This window comes from Salmo salar, chromosome ssa10 (assembly GCF_905237065.1).
Source record: "Salmo salar chromosome ssa10, Ssal_v3.1, whole genome shotgun sequence".
NCBI lineage: Eukaryota > Metazoa > Chordata > Actinopteri > Salmoniformes > Salmonidae > Salmo > Salmo salar.
In genome coordinates this window covers 50,884,083-50,895,570 of record NC_059451.1, presented here as the reverse complement: position 1 = coordinate 50,895,570, position 11,488 = coordinate 50,884,083, and the positions used below count along the sequence as shown (strand labels likewise).

The window sequence follows — 11,488 nt, the reverse complement described above, 5'->3', positions numbered from 1 at the left end:
GTCCATGCAGCAATGTTTCAACATCTAGTGGAAAGACTTCCCAGAAGAGTGGAGGCTGTTATAGCAGCAAAATGGGGGCCAACTCCATGTTAATGCCCATGATTTTGGAATGAGCAGGTGTCCACATACTTTTGGTCATGTGGTGTAGCTGGTAAGGGAGGACAATAAAGTTGTATTATGTGTGCTTGGGATTATTATTATTTAAACATGAGGTAATTGATTGTTGTAATTATATGGAAGTTTACATTTTGAGCAGATTAATAGCTACAGTACTTTTTTTCCCTTCTAATCATCAATGTCAAATGAAATGACACAGTCCATTGGGCTAATATTTTTTTCTTCTAATCATCAATGTCAAATTAAATGATGCTGAGTCCATTTGGCTAATAATAGTTCTCAATTATATCCCTGGTTATGTCCTAGAAATTATAACCCATAAGAGAATGCAGCCGTTGTGGTGTTGGCCAATTAGCCCTCCTTGTATATTTGTATTGGTGTGTTTCACTGTATTTGGTGTTAAAATAATTGTTTATCGGAAGGAAAGGATTCACTCAGGTAAATTTATTAAATGCAATATAATTTACCAGATCTTGAAGTCTTTATGGCATGAATAATTTACAATGATGTACAGTTCTAACAGCTCAATAAAACACATGAACAGCATATCTGAAAAGGATACTTTTATAGATTATAGAGCCAAAAGCTGTATGATGATGTTCATAGTTGAGGAGGCTGACTGTAACATAACATTATGAAGTCTCATCTACGACGGGTCAAAAAACTGAAGAAAAATTAAACAAAAAAAAAAACTAATCAGAAGTGCTCACAAACTAAAATTCTGGTTTATTGTCTTACAACAAATTCACACGTACATTGAACAGGCCACAACAGACAGCAATTTAAACGACATAAAAGAAAAGAAACCTCTTTTCTTTGGCCTTGCCATCTCATACAAACCAACTACGTATGGTACAACTAAAGTACAAATACAAAGTTACTGGAATGCTTTAAATTTAATTGTTTTCTGAAATTTGTACAAGTTTGTGTTGAGATAACATGACATGGTCAAACCACAAGTAAAGTCTATTTCATAGAGAAGCATCAACTCCAAAGCACCGTTTGGTAACCAGAGATCACTGTCGAAAAATGGCTGACCTCCTAACAATATGTACAAAAATATAAAATGTAAATAAAAATACAAACAAATTCTCCTTTTAAAGTACTGTATCTTGTTAAGAAGGTAGAACTTTGAAGTCTTGGGTATTCTAAAAAATTTGCAGTTGGGTGTGTGTGTACACGGACATTGGGTGTGTGTACACGGACGTTGAACTCTACTTGATGATGACCACAGTTTCCCTCCAAAACGCTCGGTGGTCTAGGAGAGAGGTTACAGGGGCTTCCAGCGGGTTGAAACACAACTCTTAATCATCATCGGTTTTCTGCTTCTTCGTTCCAACATCCTCCTGTAAAGACAAAGCCAAGATAAGATTAGTTATTTCCATTTAAAACAACATTGTAGAAATATGTTTAGTTTGATTTGAATATTAAATACCAAACACATACAATAAGTGTAAATTCAAGTCATGGATTGAAGTCGTTATATTACCTCATCATCATCATCATCATCTTCATCATCTTCCGCCGCCCTCTTGCCTGCGCGACCCTCGACCTCATCGTCATCTTCATCATCTTCGTCGCCTACAGAGACAGATAGAGAGGGAGACAGGTTTAGATTATTGTAGTTATGGCGTCTAACAGATAGAGGGCGCTCCAAGAAAACAATTCCCCAGGCGATCTGCCTCAGTACTTTAGCAGCAAATAGACAGCACTGCCACTAGGTGCATATGTCAACATGAAATGGATAATCTATCATCATACATAATGTCGTTGAGAGACCGGACCACTTACCCTCAACATCCTCTTCCTCATCCTCCTCCTCTCCCACATCCTCCTCCTCGTCTACATCCTCTACATCTCCATTCTCCTCAGCCTCCTTCTGGAAAACAACACAATGCATCAGATGCATAGAATCTGTTTGTCTCCAGGGGAAAAAAATCCATGTTGAATGAGACTGTATTTATTGAGGAGTGAGAGTAATAACCAGGTAATATCTTATTTGTAATAAAATGAAAGAAAACATGACTTGTCCTCATGGATGTATTTCTACAATTACTTTTTCATAAGGACAATGAAGAAGACAGGTGAGGACAGGTAGACAGTAACTGATTGCCATATGAGCCCATCTTAAAGGTAAAGTGGTGAAATGGGTCAATTAAAGGTAAAGTGTTAAAGGTGAAGTCTTACAGCTTTTTTCCCATTGGCTGGGGCATCTTTTCCATTTTCTGCCTCCTCAACAAGCTTCTTCTCTTTCAGGTCCTGGGGGAAAGTGAAAATAGGAGAATATGTTTGACTTATATGCTGTGTGGCACATGGTGGTTCAAATATATATCACAGGCCCATCCAATCAAGATTTTATGCCTTAAGATTTATTTATAGAGTTGGTTGTCGTTTTAAAGACACCCCCGCCCACATACCCCCTTCCCTCCCTCCACCCTCGCCTAAACTTGTAAAGCATGCTTTCGTTTTTCCTTTGAAAGGCGACACTTTGATCCTAAACCTTCTATTGGTTGCTTTTCTTCTCTACACCCCGCCTACTTTTTGAGCTCTAATAGAAGTGTTGCAACCTGACACCATTATGGAGTTGCGAACAAAGAGCATTGTAGTTCAGTCAAGGACTCATATAATGGGGCTCTATGAAGACACGCCCGGAAAAAGACTACAACTCCCATTGCACCCTAGTAGGTTATTCAGCCAATAAGAGCCTCTAAACCAACGCTACCAGAAGGAGGCTGACTAAATTAACTCCAGGGAAAGGAGACAATAAGACAATAGCGCCTAGAAGGGATATGCGATTCATCGACTTTCCATTCTGTAAATGAAGACAATAAGGTTCCTAATCAATCAAAACCATTCTGATTGGGTGTTGGTGTTGTATCAAGGGTCTTTATGATAAGATCAGGCTATGTTCAGGCCTATTCACTTGAAGGACAAAGGCACTTTTTTTTTCTCCAATAGCCTTTTTTAGTGCCAAAGAAATAAAATATAGATGTTCTTAGTCTCGTTCGTTTTAACCTATTCCAATGTGGAAATCTCTATTGATGAATTAGTTTGAGTAATGCTGAGCCCATAAGCCGGTTAGCAGCTACATCTCCCCTGTACCCGCCTCCTTTCAACATCACCTTTCCGTGCCAATATTGTATTCTATAGCTATAGGCAACAACGCACAGCGATGGAAAATAAGTATCATTTTTAACCTGTAGGCTAACAGGCAGATATTAACATACTCGATTTTTTGTTATTACCTGGGGTCGTTTGAACAGCGTATGGTGAGCTTATGGCAAGGGATAAAAGATAAGTAACCGCAAAAACGCAATTCAGCGCGCAATTGGTTCAGCAGGTCGAGGCTCTGAGCAGCGCTTTGCAATGTTTAATGAAAAACGATGCCTTCAAGATGCAATGCTAGTTTATCGTGAACGCTCACCCCACGACCCCCCCCCCTCCTCTCTCTTTCTCTCTCTGAATAGGGTTACGCCGTGAAGGAACCAAAGAGAGAGAGGGAGAGAATGAACACTTTCACAGTTCAACTTTTCGCTCACACACGTCCTACACTGGGTGTTCAAATCGGCATTACGCGCCGCCAAAGCCCGCATATACACTCACCTAGTTCCATTTATCACAAGCTACCGCTGGAACCAAGTCAACATTTATTTTCTCTCTAAAGACAAGCAAAGGAAATACTGTCTGTCCGCGCTTTTTTTTCATACAAAGAATGGCTAAATCTAAGACAGTATCCAAACAAATAACCCAAGAACAGAAGCTGTTCCAAATCACACACAGACACATAATTTGGTTTACAAGCCAACTGATGCTTTTAAACGGGAGGCTCCGAGCACATTGCGCTCGCGTTGAGGCTCCGTCACATTGCGCACAGACAGACAGAAGCTTGGTGGAACGAAGTGAACACACCGCCGGGCTTATCCATGTCAATACAGCCGTGAATCACTGATCATAAACACACAGCTAGAAGACAGGAATCGCTATCCCCACTCCATTTACAGTTATGCAAAATAATTACTCATCTCGTACTCAGGTCGGTTAGAATTTTCATGTTGGTTCCGTTATTAATCCTTTACGCGCAATTTAAATCCCTTTCACCACATTCTGATTTCTAAAAGGCGCGAGGCTTTTATGTCCGAGCCATTCCCCATAAACTTCCACATCAATATCATATACTCAATGAAAACAGCCTCCAAAAACAATGGGATCTATTCAAGTAGCAAGTTATGACAGACCCGGTGCGCGGTACGAATTTGACGAATGGATCAATCAATTGCAGCCTCGACCAGCAAATACAATGTAGCCTATAAAATGAGAAGTATACAAAGCGAATTCATCAACACGATAAAGCAGAAGTGTGTGTGTGTGAATGAGTTCTTCAAACGAGGTTCCAATCCGTGCTCAACTGGACAGACACGGTAGTATAAACAAAGAACCGCGCGCAGACTTGTACTCTGGTTCAATAAAAGCGTCGCTGCTTGCAGTTAATGTTTCAGTAGACTAGTGAGCGCAACTTCGGCGTACTCATTGTTAGGCTACATTTTTATCTAATATCATAGGTCTCCAAAAAAAGTGTTTTCATTCCTGCATCCGCAACAGAAGCCTCATCCAAAACCAGTTAAATTTGATGAAGCTCGGATAAACACTTGTTCCAGTTTCCTATAGTTGTTCTCCATTCAAAATATTCCGTCCGGAATAGATTTGAATGAAAGAAAGTGTAGAAATTGTAATTTATCCATCACTCAGGTCACAAATTGCCCTCCACTTACCTTGGCAGAGATCTCCTTCTTGTCGACTTTTGTGTCAGCCATGTTTCTGTTTTAGCCTAATGTAACAAATGTTATAGGGGATCAGAAAAAATAATGATACGATCCACTCAGTCCCACCAGTGTAAAAGAAAAAAAAGACTTATAGTGCCAGTGGCAACCCGGCCCGACCGGGGAGCCTTTAATATAGAGTTGTAGGCGGAGTCGAGGCACGGCCAGTGCATTATGATTGGTCCATCATTTGGACAATGTCTAGCACTGATTGGTCCGAGGGGAACAATGGACAGTATTTTCAGAGAGGCGCGCACGCCCCCTAATCAGCCTCTCCGAATCATTGCAGTGACGAGTGGCTGGCCGTCCCCGCGCGGGGATTGATGACCCGCATAGCATACTTTCTGTCAACACAACACAAGATTAAACTTGTCAAAGTGGACGATTCTCGCGTCAGGACGTAATTTAAGCCGAATTTCGATTGCAAACCCCACATAAATCCAATTGTGGACAGACTATTGCATTTGGCAACATGTAACACGCACACATCCGTAGTTGTTACATGTAACCTTATCACTTGTAGTCTATCCTCATCAATCACCATGTTATTCAAGGTTTATTACATTAGGTGCTGCTTGACCTTGCATGCACTTGCGTTTAACTGATAGTCTAGTTGGCTAAAATACATATATTTAAATTCTGTATAATGAACTAATGTAGCCTCACTAATGTAATGAAGTAATGTAACAACTTCAAATGGATGAACTGGATGCAATGATTTAAAAGATCTTCAATGGCTTATAGCGGCATTTAGAGAACGAAGCCTAGGCTATCTCTAGTTTACACACGACAGACTGACAGATAGCTCCCTGTCCCCCTCCCCCTTTAGTGCAGCCCCTCCCCCCCCCCCCCTCTCTCTCTGCACCCCCCTTTTCCATCGGCCCCCCTCCCCCTCTTTTAGCTCTCTCTCGCTCGCGCTCTCTCTGGGAGTCGTAATGCGCTTGCGCCATGTGCGGCGGGTAGAAGCGTCCATTTTCCGGCTCAGCCACCATTGTGTGTATGAGTGAAGGTCGACGCCACAGAGAAACAGTTTACGAGATGTGTAGAGCATTTCTGAAAGATGTGTAGAGCATTTCTGTTGGAGGATGAATTGTTTAGAAATAGCATCTCAATCGTAAAATAAAATACTAGGCTACTTTACGCACATATTTTATGGACACTGCGCAGAAATTAGCCATAACAAAAGGACTCAGAATTTTTTTAAATAATAAAATAAGACAGAAGCTTCCACATTGTCAGAAAATAAGTGCAATAGTGTTGCGTAGTGATTCCATTTACGGATGAGTGCACCATTGAGGTAGAAGGAAAGACTTACCTCACCAAAATGGCTTTTTCCAAGTGCCATATGTCGTCGTGATTGTGAAAGAACTAACCTCATTGGTAGATGAACTGGAGCAAACATAAACCTGACGCTTTGCGCCCATGGATTGGATAATCTGACTGTCAATCAAACGTAGTACTCCACTAGAGTTGTTTTCAAAACCTGGAGAGTGGATTTTAAAACAAATGAAAAACAACTCAGTACTGAAGAGCAGAAAGTCACTAGATGATATGTTGTTAATTTATTATTTTGAATAAAGAATGTCTTTAACATGGCCTACATAGACACGTTGTTAATGAAGGATTTTGATTACATAAAAAAAAATGTAAAATAGCCTATTTAGACAGTTGGGCTATGCACCACGTTGTATGATCCCACCACAGGGCACTGATGTCAGTAGAGGTATCAGCTCTACAGTTGTACTTAGGCCAGATGTATTAGACATTTGCCCAAAACATTTAGCACTTGTTATTTTCAGATGGGAATAAAAATAAATGTAAAAAAAACACAATGGAAAAAAGTTACATGTTTTGTGTGTGTTAACAAAAAATATTAAACATCTGCCAAAAGTTTGACTGTATGTTTGCAATATTGTTGTGTATACTAATGTGTATGTGCATGTATTCAATAATAAAAACAAGAATGTGTTAACTTTGTAATGAGCTCTAGGGTAGCTGTGGCTGTCTAAGGCTGTAATGTGTTACAGTGCGTTGTAGCAGGGAAAACCTCTGTTCCTCATGAGGCCCCAATGGACTCTACATGCTGTGACCTGCAGAGGAGGTCCAGGACACTAACCTGTGTGTTGTCCTGTTATAGAGATTGTATCTTATCTCACACAGGCACATACACTACATGACCAAAATTAAGTGGACACCTGCTCGTCAAACATCTCATTCCAAAATTGTGGGCATTAATATGGAGTTGGTCCCCCCCTTTGCTGCTATAACAGCCTCCACTCTTCTCGGAAGGCTTTCCACTAGATGTTGGAACATTGCTGCAGGGATTTACTTCCATTCAGCCACAAGAACAGTAGTGAGGTTGGGCACTGATGTTGGGTGAATAGACCTGGCTCGCAGTTGGCGTTCCAATTCATCCCAAAGGTGTTTGATGGCGTTGCGGTCAGTGCTCTGTGCAGACTAGTTCTTCCACCCCAATCTCGACAAACCATTTCTCTATGGACCTCGCTTTGTGCACGGGGGCATTGTCATGCTGAAACAGGAAATGGCCTTCCCCAAACTGTTGCCACAAAGTTGGAAGAACAGAGTATGCTGTAGCAATAAGTTTTCCCTTCACTTGAACTAAGGGTTCTAGCCCAAACCATGAAAAATAGCCCCAGACCATTATTGCTCCTCCACCAAACTTTACAGTTGGCACTATGCACTATTACAATTCTCCTGGCATCCGCCAAACCCAGATTCGCCTGTCGGACTGCCAGATGGTGAAGCGTGATTCATCACTCCAGAGAACATGTTTCCACTGCTCCAGAGTCCAATGGCGGCAAGCTGTACACCACCCCAGCTGACGCTTGGCATTGGGAATGGTGATCTTAGGCTTGTGTGTGGCTGCTCGGCCATGGAAACCCATTTCATGAAGCTCCCGACCAGCAGCTCTTGTGCTGACGTTGCTTCCAGAGGCAGTTTGGAACTCGGTAGAGGGTGTTGTAACCGATGACAGATGCTTTTTATGCGTTTCAGCACTCAGCGGTCCCATTCTGTGAGCTTGTGTGGCCTACCGCTTCACGGCTGAGCCGTTGTTGTTCCTAGACATTTCCATTTCACGATAACAGCACTTACAGTTGACTAGGGCAGCTCTAGCAGAGCAGACATTTGATGAACTGACTTGTTGGAAAGGCGGCATCCTATGACGGTGCCACATTGAAAGTCACTGAGCTCTTCAGTAAGGCCATTCTAATGCCAATATTTGGTATATGGAGATTGCATGGCTTTGAGCTTGATTTTATACACCTGTCAGCAATGGGTGTGGCTGAAATAGCAGAATCCACTAATCTGAAGGGGTTTCCTCATACTTCTCTCTTTTCCTCTCCTCTTCTCTCTCCTCTCTTCTCCTCTCCCCTCCTCACTCCTCCTCTCCCCTCCTCTCCTCTCATCTCCCCTCCCCTCCTCTCTCTTCTCCTCTCTTCTCCTCTCTTCGCCTCGCCTCTCCTCTCCTCTCCCCTCCCCTCCCCTCCTCTCTCCTCTCTTCTCCTCTCCCCTCCTCACTCCTCCTCTCCCCTCCTCTCCTCTCCTCTCCTCTCCTCTCCGCTCCTCTCCTCTCCTCTCCCCTTTCTCTCTCCTCTCCTCTCCTCTCCTCTCCTCTCCTCTCCTCTCCTCTCCTCTCCTCTCCTCTCCTCTCCTCTCCTCTCCTCTCCTCTCCTCTCCCCTCCCCTCCCCTCCTCTCGCCCCTCTTCTCCTCTCCCCTCCTCTCTTCTCTCTTCTCCTCTCCCCTCCTCTCTTCTCTATTCTCCTCTCTTCTCCTCTCCCCTCCTCTTTCCTCTCTTCTCCTCTCTCCTCTTCTCTCCTCTTCTCTTCTCTTCTCTTCTCTTCTCTTCTCTTCTCCCCTCCCCTCCCCTCCTCTCTCCCCTCTTCTCCTCTCCCCTCCTCTTTCCTCTATTCTCCTCTCTCCTCTCTTCTCTTCTCTTCTCTTCTCTTCTCTTCTCTTCTCTTCTCTTCTCTTCTCTTCTCTTCTCTTCTCTTCTCTTCTCTTCTCTTCTCTTCTCTTCTCTTCTCTCTCTCCCCTTTCTTCTCCTCTCCCCTCCCCTCCTCTCTTCTCTCCTCTCTTCTCTTCTCCCCTCTCTTCTCCTCTCCCCTCCTCACTCCTCCTCTCCCCTCCTCTCCTCTCATCTCCCCTCCCATCCTCTCTTCGCCTCGCCTCTCCTCTCCTCTCCCCTCCCCTCCCCTCCTCTCTCCTCTCTTCTCCTCTCCCCTCCTCACTCCTCCTCTCCCCTCCTCTCCTCTCCTCTCCTCTCCCCTTTCTCTCTCCTCTCCTCTCCTCTCCTCTCCTCTCCTCTCCTCTCCTCTCCTCTCCTCTCCTCTCCTCTCCTCTCCTCTCCTCTCCTCTCCTCTCCTCTCCTCTCCTCTCCTCTCCCCTCCCCCCCTCCTCTCGCCCCTCTTCTCCTCTCCCCTCCTCTCTTCTCTCTTCTCCTCTCCCCTCCTCTCTTCTCTATTCTCCTCTCTTCTCCTCTCCCCTCCTCTTTCCTCTTTCCTCTCTTCTCCTCTCTCCTCTCCTCTCCTCTCCTCTCCTCTCCTCTCCTCTCCTCTCCTCTTCTCACCTCTTCTCTTCTCTTCTCTTCTCTTCTCTTCTCTTCTCTTCTCTTCTCTTCTCTTCTCTTCTCTTCTCTTCTCTTCTCTTCTCTTCTCTTCTCTTCTCTCTCCCCTCCCCCTCCTCTCTCCCCTCTTCTCCTCTCCCCTCCTCTTTCCTCTATTCTCCTCTCTTCTCTTCTCTTCTCTTCTCTTCTCTTCTCTTCTCTTCTCTTCTCTTCTCTTCTCTTCTCTTCTCTTCTCTTCTCTTCTCTTCTCTTCTCTTCTCTTCTCTTCTCTTCTCTTCTCTTCTCTTCTCCTCTCCCCTCTCTTCTCCTCTCCCCTCCCCTCCTCTCTTCTCTCCTCTCTTCTCTTCTCCCCTCTCTTCTCCTCTCCCCTCCGCTCCTCTCTCCCCTCTTCTCCTCTCTGCTCCTCTCTCCTCTCTCCTCTCTTCTCCTCTCCCCTCCTCTCTACTCTCTTCACCCTCTAGTGGAGCACTCAAGACACTGGAGGAGCTCCTCAAACAGATGGGAAAATAAATGGGAGGTCCAACTTTTCGAGATTGACCCGAAAAATGTGAGTTCTTACTTTGCTACCATATCGTTTTATTTAGGTATTTACAAAGCATGTTAAAATACTATTTTGGGCAAACAGAATCTGCAAAGTTATTCTCACCTATACAGCATTGCTAAACATAATTGTAGCTGTTTGTGTTCTGAAGCAGTATTGGGTTTGATATGTTCAATCATTTCTGGGGACTCTTGAAATTGTACTGTTGGAAATTATGGCCAGATGTATTACAATATAATAACATCCTGCTGAAAAGAAGAAAAACATTCTTTTTTATTTGTCTCCAAGCGGTAATTGTTGCTGAGTGTGACTATGCAGACAACAACAACAACAAACAAGCCATCAACAACAGATGACATAATGAATACTCCACACAGCCTAAATCATATAGCTTAACAGCACGTAAACAATACACAAACAACTGATAAGTAAGTGCTGATATTGTTCTCTGTCTCCATGTGTAACAGCAGCTGTACAGGCAGCCTTGATCAGAATAGTATTTTAGAGAAACGTGACCGTGGAAACACCTACAACAACAAAATGCGTATTGTTTATGTGATCATGAATAATATATCAGAATAGTTCTATGTAGTTCTGGCCAGTTAGTGGACATTGTCCATTATTACTCTTTATGTGTTCTGTTAATGAGATGGATGAGAATCAATTGGACTGCAGCTCAACACACACCCAGCACACACCCAGCACACACACTCCCCCACTTCCATTCAGCGATAGTTAGTGCAGCCATTTAGTATCCAGCTTTTCGTAATTAATTATTGTTCCAGGTTGTCAATTCATTGCTCGGTAGCTCACGCAGCAACACTGCTCTCTTTGTTTAAGAGTAATGTGAAATCATGGAATTACTATGCTATTGTGTAATGTGAAATTATGGAATTACTGCCATCTCTATCACTAACTAACTAACTAACTAACTAACTAACTAACTAACTAACTAACTAACTAACTAACTAACTAACTAACTAACTAACTAACTAACTAACTAACTAACTAACTAACTATCTCTCTCTCTCATTCTACTCTCTCTTCTCCCTCTCTCTACTATCTCTTCTCTCTCTTTTCTCTCTCTCTCCTCTCTCTCCTCTCTCCCTCTCCTCTCTCTCTCTCTCTCTCGCTCTACTCTCTCTCCTCTCTCTCTCTCTCTCTCTCCCCTCTCTCTCTCTCTCTCTCTCTCTCTCCTCTCTCTCCTCTCTCTCTCTCTCTCTCTCTCTCTCTCTCCTCTCTCCCTCTCCTCTCTCTCTCTCTCTCTACTCTCTCTCCTCTCTCTACTCTCTCTCTCCTCTCTCTCTCCTCTCTCTCTTCTCTCTCTCTCTCTCGCTCTCTCTCTCTCTATCTCCTCTGTCTCTCCTCTCTCTACTCTCTCTCTCCTCTCTCTATTCTCTCTCTCCTCTCTCTTCTCTCTCCTATTT

At 43.4% G+C, this 11,488-nt stretch overlaps 1 protein-coding gene across 2 annotated transcripts; it reads right to left on the bottom strand.

The window, feature by feature from the left end:
• Window positions 1–546: 546 nt before the first annotated feature.
• LOC106560581 (prothymosin alpha-A) lies at window positions 547–5,193 on the bottom strand. Of its 2 annotated transcripts, none has more exons than XM_014123596.2 (5): window positions 4,887–5,193; window positions 2,305–2,376; window positions 1,909–1,996; window positions 1,607–1,698; window positions 547–1,463 (listed from the first exon to the last, which is right to left on the bottom strand). In XM_014123596.2, the coding sequence occupies exons 1-5, from the start codon at window positions 4,926–4,928 to the stop codon at window positions 1,422–1,424; spliced, it is 336 nt and encodes a 111-aa protein (XP_013979071.1). In that variant the 5' UTR covers window positions 4,929–5,193; the 3' UTR covers window positions 547–1,421. The 2 variants fall into 2 exon arrangements, with proteins under 2 accessions (XP_013979071.1, XP_013979072.1); XM_014123597.2 differs by having other exon boundaries at window positions 1,909–1,993.
• Between the last annotated feature and the right edge of the window lie 6,295 nt (window positions 5,194–11,488).